This window comes from Chrysochloris asiatica, unplaced genomic scaffold (genome assembly GCF_000296735.1).
Source record: "Chrysochloris asiatica unplaced genomic scaffold, ChrAsi1.0 scaffold00301, whole genome shotgun sequence".
NCBI classification, from domain to species: Eukaryota; Metazoa; Chordata; class Mammalia; order Afrosoricida; family Chrysochloridae; genus Chrysochloris; species Chrysochloris asiatica.
The window spans coordinates 1,001,722-1,016,839 of NW_006408819.1; the positions used below are offsets into that span (position 1 = coordinate 1,001,722).

Genomic DNA, 15,118 nt, shown 5'->3' on the forward strand with positions numbered 1-15,118 from the left:
AGTCGAGAGCGGGACCCTACCCAGAGAAACAGAGATGCCTGAGATGGAGACAGAGATGATGACTTGGAGTGATGAAGCAACTGGGGACCTTGGACCCAGAGAGGGAAAGGGACTGTGGGCCGAAAACTGGGGGGAGGCGGGGGAAGTCTAGGAGGCGGGTTTCTGGGATATACCCTTTGGGTGGTTGATGATGCATGGAGGGGATTGGAACTATGGCAATGAGATGATATAAGATGGAATGAATGTAAAACTAAAGTTCTCCCATGTAAACTATCATATAATTCACAATAAAACATTTTTTAAAAATAGTAGATTTGTCTATTTCTTTCTTCAGTTCTGTTAAGGTTAGCTTTATGCATTTGGGGGCTTTTTCATTGGGAGCATTGATATTTATTATGGTTATATCATCTTGTTCAATTGACACTTTAATCATGAAATAGTGTCATTCTTTATCTCTTATGCTGCATTTTGCATTAAAGTTTATTTTATCAGAGATTTGTATTGCCACTCCTGCTTGTTTTTATTGCATTTAGATTGGTATATATATCTTTCCATCCTTTAACCTTTAATCTGTTTTTGTCTTTGCTTGAAAATTGTGTTTCTTGCAGACACCATATTGAAGGATCTTGTTTTCTTGTCCACTTCCCCACTTTCTCTTCACTGGTGCATTTAATCTATTAATAGTCAGTGTAATTTCCTATAGGTATGAATTAATTACTGTCATTGTGTTTGTTTCGTTTTTTGTGGTGCTGTTGGTTTCTTTATTCTGCATGCCTTCCTGTGTTGAGTTCATGCTTTTTGTGCTCTTTCTTGCTAGATTCTTCATAGTTTTAATGTACCCATGATCTTGGATACATTTTTTTGATATGTTGTTAAATATTAATTTTCTTTGAGGTTTCCCTATATTCTATTTACTTTGTCTTATATTTAAAACAGTCTATTTGATCCGTCAATCTACCTGGCCTCCTAACCACCTGAACCTCTTTTTCTATATTTTCCCCTTCTCTGAGTTCCAGGTGGTGTTGCCATGTATGTCTGTTCTTGTTGGTTCTAGTACAAAGAACTCCCTTTAGGGTGTTTTGAAATGATGAGTTGTCTTTGAGAAAGTCCTTTAACTTCTGTTTATCCTGGAATATTTTGATTGCACCATTGTATTTGATTGACAGCTTGGCTGGGTAGACAATTCTTGGTTGGCAGGTTTTTTTCTTTCAGGTTTTTATATATGTATCCCCATTGCCTTCTTGCCTGCCTGGTTTCTGCTGAAAGATCAGAGATTAATCTTATTTTCTTACCTTTGTCAGTAACATTTCTCTTTTCCCTATTTGCTTTCAGGTGTCTCTCCTTGTCTTTGGTTTTGAAAAGCTTGATTATGATAGTCTTGGTGAGTTTCGTTTTTGGATTTTCCTCCCTGGGGTTCACTCAGCTTCTTGAATGCTTATTTTCTCATCTTATATGATGTTAGGGAAATTTTATTCTAGCATCTCTTCAACTGTCTCCTCTGTGGTCTTCCTTTCTGCTCTGGTTACCCTCAGGTTATTCCTCTTCATGTTGTCCCATATGAATCTTAGACTTTCTTCAGATATTTTTATTCTTTGTTCTGCTTGTTCTTCTATCTTAGCAGGATTGAGAGATTTGTCTTTAAGCTTACTGTTTCTAGCTTTGATATTTTCAGTTTTACTCCTTTGCCTTTCAGTGGTTTTTCCATATCTTTTTATTATTATTAATCATATGGATATCTTTTTGCAGGTTTTGAATGGTTTTGAATGTTATATCTATCTTATTTGATTGTTTCTGTAGCACATTCCTGACTTCTTCCTTATTTTTCTCAAGCCAACTGTAGAGCATTTGGATGCACCCAAATATCATTCTCCTTAATTCTTTATCAGGCAGTTCCAGAGTCTGTACTCCTTCCAATGGGAAGTCTAGGTCTATCTCTAGTCATTTGTCTCAGCTATTCTATCCTGTTTCCTGATATGTGACAATATCTTCAGTTGTTTCTTGGACATTTTTATTAATTAGATGCATTTTCAAGAATTAGATGAATGTATGCTGGTGTATTATTATGCTTTCTTATTGCCTCCAGGTAGATGTGATCAGGAGATGAACTTCCCTTTTCACTTCTCTATTACTCAACTCTGAATAATTTTAGCAAGTGTTGGCTATCTGCCTTGTGTCTAGCAGCTGGTATGAACTTTTTCCTGGATGGTGGGATTTAATAGGGTATAATTGTAGCTTGTCTATAATTGTAGCTTTTGCTGTCTTTTATTGGCTAACATAAGGAGAGAAAAATCGCCCCCCTCCACAAGGTAAAAGGGTGACCAAAAACAAAACAAAACGAAAACAGCTTGAACACTAAAGTCTATAATTGCCAAAAAAAAAAAAAAAAGAAGCAGAATATGAGTAAGTCTTTAATGCCCCTTATTTGGCTTCTTTACTTCAAGGCTGCCTGATAAATTTCAAGATGTAACCGTTGCTACTTATGACATAATTCAAGATTTGATTTTTGGCCTTTTTCTTTTTTTGTCTGTCTCCTTTTCTCAAGCTCATTCAGGTGTTTCTCCTAGTGAGAAACAGTCCAGGCTGGCAAGAGCCATTTTTGAAAGCCCTCCCATTTAAAGTTGTTCCTGTTACTCCTCCCCCTTCTTCAATTTTGGGCCCAGTGATCTTTGCTGAGCAGATCTGTGTACATGTGTGGTAGAACCATTCTGAGTTGGGGGTGGGGGGTGTCCACCAGCTCCATCAACAGAGAGGAGGTGTGCAGATCGAGAGTGACAAATGAACAGAAAAAAAAAAAAAATGTTCACACCTTTATCTTCAATGACTGATCAGACCACTACAATGGGAATGCTTCTCTGATCCTGCACCAGCTCTGTCACACCCAAGATGGCTGCTCTAGGACCCTCTGGCAGACACAAATCAGAAAACACCACCCCTGCTTGTTTTTGATTGCTGTTGGTTTGAAATATTTTTTAATTCTTTGATTTTTTAATCTGTTTGTCTTTGTATGTAAGGTGGGTGTCTTTTAGACATCATATTGAAGGATCCTGTTTTTTATCTATTCTTCAATTCTGTTTCATGATTGGTGCATTTAATCTGTTGATGTTCAGTGTAATTATTGATAGGTATGCGTCAATTGCAGCCATTTTGCTATGTGTGTTCTGAATGTGTGGATGTGAAGTTGTTGGTTTCTTTGTTCCACATAATTTTCTGTGCTTATTTAATTTTATTTGTGTGTTTTCTTATCAGTTTCTTAATTATTACTGTTTTTATGTTTAGTAAATTTTCAATATTTTCCATTTTCTTGATTTGATTTGAAAGTTTTTTTCTTTCAGGCTATCCTTTAATAAATTAAGTTCTTCCCCAGTTTAAACATTCTATTTTATCTTGGAATCTACTTGACTTCTTCTCCATTTAGAAGTTTAGTAATTATACTTTCCCTTTTTGCTTTGTGGCCGTGTTCATTATAGATTAATATCTTTGTTTCCCTATTTTCACTCTTGTAAGTTTGTTTTACTTTGTTGTTCTTCTTCATAAGTGCCATCAAATAAGTTTCCAATCATAACACCCTTGTACCGGTTTTTCAAAGAGCAACCGATGGGTTTGAACCTTTAATATTGCAGTTAGTAGCCCAGTGCCTATCAAACCACACCACACCAAGATACTATGGATACTTCTATATCTGGATTGAATTCTGGGTGGCGTTGCTGTGTGTGTCAGTCTCAGGTTGTTGTCTGCTGTTTCTCAGTCCAAAGGACTCTCTTTTCAGTATTTTTTGTAAAGTTGACCTTGTTATTACAAAATCTTTTATTTCTGTTTATCTGAAAATGTTCTAATTACACCATTGTATTTGAAGAACAATTTTGCTAGATGTGTGATATTTGGTGGGATTTGTGTGTGTGTGTGTGTGTGTGTGTGTGTGTGTGTGTGTCAGAGGTTTGTATACATCTCCCCATTGTTTTCTTGTCTGTATGATTTATGCTGAAAATCAGGGGTTAATATTACTGGTTCTCTTTTGTAGATATCTTTTGTATTTTTTTTCCTAAGCTGATCTCAAGTTTCTTACCGTATCTTTGATTTTGAAGAGTTTGGTTATGATATGTCTTGGGTTGTTTTGTTTTGTTTTGGTTATTTGTTTTTGTTTTAGGTTCTGTCCTGTTTGATGCTCTTTCAGTTTCTTCAATGGTTATCTTTTTGTCTTTCATAATGTTAGGGAAATTTCTTCCAACAGCTCAAGTAAATTTTTGGTGCTTTTATTCGTCTCTTCTTGTTCTGGAATTCTGATCAGCTATAAGTTATTCTTCTTCATTCTGTCCCACATGAATCTTAGGTTTTCTTCAGATTTTTTCATTCTTTTTTCTGGTTGTTTTTCTAGCTAACTAATAATTAATGATTTATCTTCAGGCTCACTAATTCAACTGATTCACATCTACTCCTTTGCCCTATGAATGTTTTGTCCATTTCTGAAATCTTAGTACTAATCTTCTGGATATTTATGTGCAGTTTTATATTGTCTCCAGTTTTTATCTATTTTCTTTGATTGTTCCTGTAGCATTTTCCTGATTCCTTTGTTTTCCTTGACTTTTCTGTCAATCCTTTGGAGGTACCTAAATATCATTTTCTTGAATTCCTTTTCAGATAGTTCCACTGCTTTTTTGTCCTCAAAAATGTTTTCTAGCTTGGATTCTTTGTAATTTTTTTGAGTCACTCTGTCTTAATTCTTCATGTGAACACAAATGATCCATTGCTTCTGAGACATGTTGGTGTTGATGTATTTGTATTTAGTTGATGATTGTATTTTGATATATTTGTATACACTCACCAACTTCCTCCTGGTGGTTGTGATTATGACACCATTCTCTGTTGCTGTTCATGCAGTTCAGTTTAGGATGGCTTTGTCAGACATTGTTTGTTTTTGTTGTTCTAGTGCATAGCAGCTGCTATTTGGTCTTACAAATTTGTAGAGCTATAGAGGATAAGATTGTGACTGAACTGTATGGGCACAGCTGTTTTCTACTGTAAAGTGAGGTAAGAAGAGAAAACACTCACACGAGAGAGGAGGAAAACCAACACAAACAGGCAAATAACATCCAAAAAAGAAAATAATTAAGAAAATATATAAATAAAAGACAGGCACCACTTGGGAATGAATAAAAAACAAAAAGAGAAAAAAAAATAAAAAAGAGAAAATTAAAAGAAAATAATAATTAAGAAAAAGAACTAAATACAATTGGGCAAATGAATGGATAAAAATAAAATTAACCAAACAGTAGTAATGAAAAACAAAGAGAAATAAAAAGCAAAGAAATAAGCAGAATCATTTGGGAAAGAAAGGCAGACTAAAAGAAGAAAAAAAAAATGAAAGTGGAGATAGAAGGAATAGAAAACAAGGGAGAGGAAGCAAGAATAAACAAACACAATTAATGAAAAGAGAAAACCAGAGTAAGTGTCAGATGAGGAACCAGAAAAATACATAAATAAATAAGTCATACCTTTATCACCACGAGTCACCAGTATGTTTCTGTAATGAACAGGTGACCAAGTTTGTCTCCTTTTTTGTTGCATCTGTTCAGCTTTCTCCCTAGTAACCATTCAATCCACTTTTCTATCCCTTCATCTGAAGTTCAGGCTTCAAAGACTATCATCTGTGTCTTTTTTATTTGGTTTTCTGTATCTTTGTTGTAGAGGGTCAAACACCCTTTTTTGCCTAGTCCACCATCTTACCAACTCCTCCTCTCAGTTTCATTTTTGAACTGTCTGTTTTTAAACTGTCTATGAACTGCAGCAGAAGTTACATGTCTAACTACAAGTGCTGTTTTCCGTATCTTGAAGTGATGGAGACTTTATATACAGAGCAAGTTATTGGGGAAAAAATTGATTTCCTGTGGCATTCTTTTTTACAGTTGATAAGAGCACAGATTAAAATACCATAGTTAAATATGTTTGTCATGATGTTAATGAGAATTTTTATGTGAGTAAAGATTGTTTGAGTATGTTGCCCATTACAAGCAAATAAGGAAATGACTATAAAGTCTAATAAACTCAGATCACAGCTAATGAATGGAGTAGCTTTTCATGTTAGAATTTTTTATAAAACTTGAGTTCAGTGTTGCCAAGTTTTGCAGTAACACAGAATTTATGCTTTTTCATTGATAGATTCACCAGGAATTATTTGCTTTGTTGTTGCTAAATGCTGTTGGGTTAGTTCAAACTCATGGCGACCCTATATAGGGTTGCCAAGGCTACCTCATCTCTCTCCCAAGGTGGGCTCAAAATGACAACTTTATGGTTCATAGACCAGCGCTTATCTTACAGAACTACTGCTGCTCCTCATTTACTTTGTAGTCAAAGTTTCAAATAGAATATATTATGAAAATAGTAGTTACCACAGTGAGGTGGAAGCACCCATTGACTTGAACAACAGCACAAAAGAATAAAATGAGAGAGTTGCATGGTGGTCAATTGCCTTTTCTCAGACTAAGTATTTGACTAGGTGTTTCTTAATCAGAAATACACAGTGTAATGTTCAACCCATGCCTGGATATGTGTAGGTGTACAATTCTCTTCCTTTAAGATACTGATTAAAACCAAATAACCCCCCACTCATTATTGCCACCACCCCCACCACCATATCCCTCACCCACACTCTTATTCAAAGTTGAACTGTGTTAAGTGCTGTATTCTACATTGGAACTCCAACTGCAGGACTTGACATTAAGACCCTGGTGCAGAAGAAAAGGTGTCATGATTCTGCTTTGCATATGAAAGTGCTAATACCTTATGAAAGAAAATTATAAGGATTAATCATCACTATTTTTCATTTGAACTTCTTAATTTTTTTTAATTTAAAATATCACTGGAATTATTTTTTTGCATTATCTCATCTGCTCATCCAATAATTAATTGAAGAAACTTTTATTATATATTTGGAAGTTTATTGTTCTTATAAATAGCTGTACTCCTTCATTGAAGAAACATCTCTGTATCCTGTAGGCAACAGAGTTTGTGGTGTATGCATTAGATAATATGTTAGTCATTCTATCCCTACCCCTACTCACTACCCTCCACGGGAAGGCAATTTTAACAATTTATTGGTAGTGTGGAAGACTATGAACCATTGAAGGTAGGGATTGCCTTGGATTCATTTCTATGTACCTGGAGTATGTTGTAGAAGTTGTTTAGTGAATGTTTATTAGACGGATGAATAAATGCACTTCAGTTGAAGACAGAGTGCATCTGGAGAATTCTTTGAGGATGGAAATTTTATTTCAGTGTCATGCAAGTTCAGTAGCAAGGATAATTGTCCTTTCTCTCAACTTCTTCTTGACTCTTCTCTACCTTAGATGCCTATACAACAGCTGAGGTGGTTTATTCTTGGACTCTTGGGAAGAACAAATCTGTGGAAGTGGCACAGGATGGCTCTCGCCTGAACCAATATGACCTGCTGGGCCACGTTGTTGGGACAGAGATAATCCGGTCTAGTACAGGTATTGATTTATTTCATTTAACAAACATTTTAGTAGCCTGTGCCATATAACAGTCACTGTTCTAAGTGCTTTATATTTACATATAATAACTTATTTAATCCTCAGAATAATCTTGTGATGTAGATACTATTGCATGAGGGAATGAAAGCATAATAAAGTTTAATGATTTGTCACAAATCAAGTTATATCATGGCAGAGCCAAGACCACAGCCCAAGTAGATTAGATTCCAAGTCCATGCTTTGAAATGATACTCTTCTTCAAACGGTAACAGGAAGAAGGTCAAGGCCATTAGGGTTGGTGTGTGGTAGAAGAGAAGGAAGACAGAGTTCATAATTGTGAGACTTGAACTTTCATCCTAAAGGTTTCATTAAGACATTAGTTTAACTCAGCCAGGGCTTAGATGGCAAGTTAATAACCCTAGGAGAGGTCAGGCACACAGCCAGGGATGGGGATTAGCCAAGGAATTGTTTTCTTCAGTGAATCACCCACCTCAGAAGCAAGCTTTTTTGACAAAACCTGTAGTTTTCTTAGTTGCTAAACCTTGTGTATTGATAAATGGAACCTAGAGACTTGTTCCACAGCTCTACTTTCTGTCCACTTGGAAACAGACCAGTTTCATGGGCCTGAGGAAGACGAACCCTGATTCTCAACTAACCTTAGGGTATTTTGGCAAACTGGAGCTTATTCTAGAGCTTTCACATCTTACTTTTGTTTTTTTGAAAAGCCAAACGCTCTCAACATCAATCCTCCTGAAACACTTGTCTCTTTTGAAAAGAAAGAAAGAAAAAAACCCTCTGAATCTACAGTTAGAAATGCAGAAGGGTGCTCTTACCCTTTTACTTTATTATTTGGACACATGCTGTTCACTTTCCCAGTGATGTCATAGTATGTCTCCCTGTCTGCCCCCTACTCTATTCTCTCCATTACAGGGCTAGGGGAAGCTGTTTAAAAACAGTGTAATTTGAAATGGATTTGAAGGATAAGTATGATTTACAGATTTGGAATGTCATGAGAGGAAAAGCTGTTCTTGACAAAGGAAATACTTAGGAGTCACAAGGTGAAGGCATGAAGGGGCATGGTGTATGAGGGGAGAATAAGCATCCAGTTAAGGCTCAGATGGAACAGAGAGCCCAGGGCTTCAGCATGGGTGGGTCCACTATTCTAAGTTGGCATTATGGGGCCATGTGACTGAAGATTTGTGGCTGGACCGGGCAGACCCCCTGAGCAAGCATGGGGGGACTGGGGAAGGTTTGAAGACTGCCTTCCTTTTGGCAGATGAATGTTGCCTGTTGATGCCAAGTGCCCTGACTCTAGATGAAGCAGTTGAGTTGGTTAGTGATAGATAGGCCTAGGCCACCTGGGCCCTGTCACTTGACCCTAAGCATTTGATTCCATTGTGTGTGGGTTGGTTGGAGTCAGCCTGCTGGGTCTCAGATCCTAGTGGCCCTACATTACAGGAGGTGACAATACAAGTACACAAATCTTTTTTAATCTCTACAAACCTCCACATTCAGAGAATCCCACTGCACCAGCAGGTGGGCAAAGGAGTCCTGGGGGACAGCCTCATGGCAGGTCCAGGAGGCTGAGCCAAAAATTGCCTGAATCCATTAAATCCATAACAGCCTTAAGATAGCTGATATCATGAATATGGATGGGCTGTCCCCATCTGTCGCAGGCCATCCCTTGGTTCCTAGGTAGCTTGGCCTGTGTGTTCTTTCTCTCTATCTGAGAACAAAGAACTCCCAAGCCTATTGAGAGTGTATATACACATCTTTATAATAATCTGTTCAGACTATGCCTTATAACCTGCCCTCTGACATAGCACACATGCCCTCTTGACTGGCACAGCGGGACCTCTGTCTGCCCTCAGACTCCCCTTGACCACCTGGATTCACACCTGGGCCATGACCTGTGCTCCCCCTTCCCATTCATTCATTCTCCAAGCATCCCCCAGCTCCTAATTGATTGACTGAATCAATTGTATTTATCACACAGGTAAAATACATTGTTTGTGCTCGAAAAATTATACCACATAGATAAACAAAAAATGGAAACGAAAACATTCATTCCATCATCTAGGAAAATCTTCTTAGACAATTTTAGTACATTAACTAATTATTGAACATTTTGGTATGTAACTAAGAAGAAGTTCCTTTCCTGTTGAGTTTCTGTCTTAATTTGTTTTCATGTCACCAAAAGCGAAGGATTAAAATAAATGCACATGGAATTTAATAATCAAATGAATGGAAGCAATATTTTATCCATTCAAATGGACACATTTGTATTATTATTTTTTTAAGTTTTTATTGCTTTTATTACGTGGGAGAACATCGGTTTTACACTCATTGTTTCACTGCAATGATTACAGTCCCCTTTGTGCATCATCATTCAACAATATTTGCTTCTATTCCCTCTAGGTTTTTTTTTGGGGGGGGGAGGGGACATATGTACACTAAAACACTCAGGAATATATAATCATTTAAACAATCAAAGGGCACATTTTGCAAGCCTGCCTCCTGGCTGCTAGCACACAGCCTTTCTCTTTCCATGAGTCTAGGGTCCTCAGATGATCTATCTCTCCACATCATCATTTCTGCCTCCATCACTGGTGCCATTACTTCTCTACATAGGGTCCTAAATTCCACTTATGCACTTCTCCCTTGATGGTCCTAGGGTCTTCTGTTCCTGGAGTGTAAGATTAACTATTCCCCCCTTTTTCTTACAAAACTTCTACCTTTACGGTTGTAGCACTAGCAATTAGTCATGATAACAATTACTCAATATTGAATCATGAGAATCTCCTTTCATCAGACCCATCTAGACAGGATGAAAACTATTCAGTGGGGTTTCTACCTTCCCCCACATACTCTGAAACTAAACTTCTTCTTGAAAATTAACTTGTAAACCAGTCACTTCATGCCTTTATAGTCCCCCCCCCTCCGCTTTTAGGTAACCAGTGTCTAAGTGCCCATTCCTATCAACCCTGTGTCAGAGGGGCTAAGGTTTATCCTTGATGTGAAGACTTCTTCCCTCCCAGTTGGTATTTTAAGCGACTATACCCATAAGTATTGGTCAAGTCCATCAAATTGTAGCAATTTACACTTATTCCCTTTATAATTTTTTAAAAATTAATCTACCTCTAGTCGAGTTCTGTTCATCAAGCCATGGAAGCTAGGTCAAATGGGTACTATCTACAAGTATTGACATTCTTGTGCTTCTCCCCTCACTTCAGATCAGCTAGATGCTTCACTCTGAGCTCTAGCCCACCATGGCTATGTCCTTGTCCATGGGCTCTGGAGTCCCCCAGTCTAACTACACTTTGGACCAACCAGCCCTTCCTCTTCTGCCTCTCATCTCCAGATCCACGGGAGTCTATGGAACATGGTCAAACTCAGCCCATATCTTCATTACTGCCTTTCCATCTCTTCCACTTACCAGCAGACCAATGTGGTCACTAGCAAACTTACATGCCTGCTCATGTGTTCCCTTTGAGTTTAGGTCTTGGAGGTGGTATTGTCCCGAAGGGACTTGATTGTTTGCTCAGTGAACAACTTGTTTGCTCTTGTATTTAGCAGAGTGTTTTGCATAGTGGATCCTTGACAAATATTTGGCAGATAAATGAATGAATAAAATAAGGCAGATTGAAGGAATACTTCTCATCCCAAATCTATTTGATTGATTCTCATTTTTAAACACTCTTGGTTTCTTCTTACTGAATATGTTTTATGGTTTTACTCCTCAGTTCATTCAGATCTCTGCTCTAATGTCTCCTTTGCTGAAAGGCTTGCCCTAAATCATATCTCATGTAGTCTGCACCCGACCCTACTACCTATTTTGTTTTTTCTGGAACTATATTATTAGGCATTTATTTGATGGCAGAATCTGCCCGTCTCATTAATTGTAACTTCAACACCTAGAATAAGTCCTTAATACATAGATGATCTCCAACGATAATTGAGTAAATGAATAAAAGAGTGAATGGAATGATGGTTGGTGGTGGTACCATGCCTTGTTCTTCCTAATCTGTCTTTGAGGTCTGAGAGTCCTGACTTTGAACTATAGCCTAGTCCCTGGAGTCAAGTTACACTAACAGGACTGCTTATTGCTGAACATAAAGAAGTAGTGGTTATTTTGAATTCTCTATCTCTGGCCTATGTACACCTCCTGAAACTAGACTTGTTATCCCTTGATTGCTACTAATTTGCCTGAACAGTGACAAGATGACTATATCCCTCTGGATGCCATGCTTGGCTTGTCAAATTGAAGCTTCTCTCTCACTGTATCTCCCCATCTTACCTCTCTTGGAAGGTCTATGGTCTGTTTCTATTTCCACCTCCGGTTGCTATACTAGCTGTATGAAATTGGCCAGACCTCAAGTCCTGAAACATGACTGAGGGGACAGCAAAATTAAGTCCACCAAAAGTTACAGGAATTCAGCAATGTGTCTTTCCAGCTTTAACCCTGCATTTAGAGCTACAGATTTCTTTCAACAGGTACATGTTGTAAGTTGTTAGGTGGCATCAAGTTGGTTCCGACTTATAGTGACCTTATCAGCAACAGGAGAAACATTCCCCAATCCCATGCCATTCTCGCAACTGTTGTTAGGATTCAGCCCCTTGTTGCTGCCATGTGTTAATCCATCTCACCAAGGGTCTTCCTTTTTTTTTTTTTCCTGATCTCCCAATTTACCAAATATGATTTCATTCTCCATGAATTGATCTTTCTTGACAACAAATCCAAAGTACAAAGATCATCTTTGCCTCTAAGGAACACTCCGGCTGTACTTCTTTAGGGACAGATTTGTTCGTTCTTCTGGCAATCTAAAAATAATTTCAATATCCTTCATCAATACCATAATTCAAATGCATCAATCCTTTTATGGTCTTATTTATTAATTGCCCAGTTTTCACATTCATATGGAGTGATTGTTTTGTTGTGGCTAGATGCCATCGAGTTGGTACCGACTCATAGCCACCCTATGAACAACAAAACGAAACAGAACCCAATCCTGGGCTAACATCAAAATTATTGCCATGCTTGAGCCCATTCATGCTGCCACTTTGCCAATCCATCTCGCTGGAAATATTCCTCTTTTTCTATGACCCTCCACCTTACCAAACATGATATTCCTCTCCAGTGACTGACTGGTCCTTCATGACGATATGTCCCAAGCATGAGAGACGAAGTTTGGCCACCCTGGCCTCCAAAGAGCCCTCTAGCTGTACTTCTTCCAACACAGATCTGTTTGTTCTTTTGGCAGGCCATGGTACTTTCAATATTCTCTTCCAACACAATAACTCAAATGCATCAATTCTTCTCTGATCTTCTTTATTCACTGTCCAACTTTTGCATGCATGTGAGGTCATTAAAAATACGATGACTTAGGTCAGGCGTACCTTAGTCCTCAAACTGACATCTTTGCTCTTAAAGACTTTAAAGAGGTCTTGTGCAACAGATTTGCCTAACACAATTTTTTTTTTTTTTTTATTTCTTGTTTGCTGCTTCCATGAGTGTTGATGATTGATCTCTGAAAAATGAAGTCTTTGACAACTTCAATCTTTTCTCCGTTGATAGGAATGTTGTTTATTGGTGATGATTTTTGTTTTCTTCACATTGAGTTGTAATCCACACCTAAGGTTATGGTGTTTGATCTTCATAAGTATTTTAAGTCTTCTTCACTTTCAAAAAGTAAGGTTGTGACATCTGCGTATTGCAGGTTGCTAATGATTCTGTCTCCGATTCTGAAGCCGTTTGCATCATATAATCCAGCTACTCAAATTATTGCTCAGCATACAGGTTGAACAAGTATGGGGAAAGAATGCAACCCTGTCGCACACCTTTCTTATTTTAAACCATTCAGTGTTTCCAAGTTCTCTTCTAACAACTAACTCTTGGTCTATGTACAAGTTTCTCATGAGCAAAATTAAGTGTTCCAGAATGCTCATACTTCACAATGTTGTCCATAGTTTCCACACAGTCGAAGGCCTTTGTGTAGTCAATAAAGCACAGGGAAGCATCTTTCTGTTATTCTCTGCTTTCAGCCAAGGTCCATCCGACGTCAGCAATGGTGTCCATCATTCCATGTCCTCTTCTGAATCTGGCTAGAACCTCTGGAAGTTCTCTGTCAATGTATGGTTGCAGCCATTTCCTTATTACCTTTGGCAAAATTTTACTCACATGGGATATAAAAGATAGTGTCCAATGTTTTCCTCATTCCGTTAGGTCACCTCTCTTTGGAATGGGCACAAATAGGGATCTCTTCCAATCAGTTGGCCAGATAGTTGTCTTCCAAATGTCTTGGCATAGATGAATGAGTGCCTCCAGTGCCACCTCACTTTGTTGAAAGATTTCAGTTGGTATGGCATCAATTCCCAGTGCCTTGTTCTTTGCCAATTCCTTCAATGCACCTTGGACTTCTTCCTTCAGTATTATTGGCTCTTGATCATATGCTACCTCTTGAAATAGTTGAACATCTACCATTTCCTTTTGGTACAGTGAGTTTGTGTATTCCATCCATATTTTTTGATGCTTTCTACATCATTCAATCAAATTTCCCAGATATTTCTTCAATATCGAAAGTCAAGGCTTGGTGTTTTTCTTTAGTTCCCTCAGCTTGATAAATGCTGAGCATGTTCTTCCCTTTTAGTTTTCTAACTCCAGATCTTTGCACATTTCATAGTAGTATTTGACTTTGTCTTCTTGAGCTGAAATTTGAAACTTTCGGTTCAGCTCTTGTACCTCCTCATATCTTCCATTTGCTTTAGCATCTCTATGATAGAGAGCAAGTTTCAGAGTCTCTTCTGGTATTCATTTTGATCTTTTCCTTTTTTCTTGTATTCTTAATGACTTTTTGCTTTCTTTCTGTATGATGTTCTTGATGTCATCTCACAAATCTTCTGGTCTTCAGTTTTTAGTGTCTAATGTATCAAATCTATTCTTCATATGATCTCTAAATTCAGGTGGGATACATTCAAGGTCATATTTTGGCTTGCATGGCCTTGTTTTCATTGTCTTCAACTTCAGTCTAAACATGTGTATGAGCAATTGATGGTCTGTTCCACAATCTGCCCCTGGCCTTGTTTTGGTTGATGATAATGGAGCTTTTCCACCATCTCTTTCCACAGATGTAGTCAATTTGATTTCTGTGTATTCCATCTGGTGAGGTGCAAGTTTATAGTTGTCTCTTATGCTATTTAAAAAAGGTATTTGAAATGAACAAATCATTGGTTTTGCAGAATTCTATCATGCAATCTTCATCATCATTTCTATCACCAAGGCCATATTTTCCAACCTTTGCATTCCAGTCACCAGTGAATATCAATATAGTTTGATTGCATGTTAAATCAATTTCAGATTGAAGAAGTTGGTAGAATTCTTCTATTTCATCCTCACTGGCTTTAGTGGTTGGTGGGTAAATTTGAATAATAATGGTATTAACTGGTCTTCCCTGTAGGCTCATGGATATTATCCTATCACAGACAGTGTTGAACTTCATGACAGATCTTGGTATGTTCTTTTTGATGATGAATGAAACACCATTCCTCGTCAATTTGTCATTCCTGGCATAGTAAGTCATGTGGTTGTTAGATTCAAAATGGCCAATTCCAGTCCATATCAGCTCACTAATACATTT

At 37.7% G+C, this 15,118-nt stretch overlaps 1 protein-coding gene across 1 annotated transcript in view; it reads left to right on the top strand.

The window, feature by feature from the left end:
- The window catches only part of GABRA3 (gamma-aminobutyric acid (GABA) A receptor, alpha 3), a 306,376-nt gene that overhangs the window by 243,815 nt on the left and 47,443 nt on the right, over nt 1-15,118 (top strand). Inside the window, exon 6 of the mRNA XM_006874786.1 lies at nt 7,341-7,484. Coding sequence (XP_006874848.1) covers nt 7,341-7,484 — 144 coding nt within the window. The remainder of the gene's footprint in view (nt 1-7,340; nt 7,485-15,118) is intronic.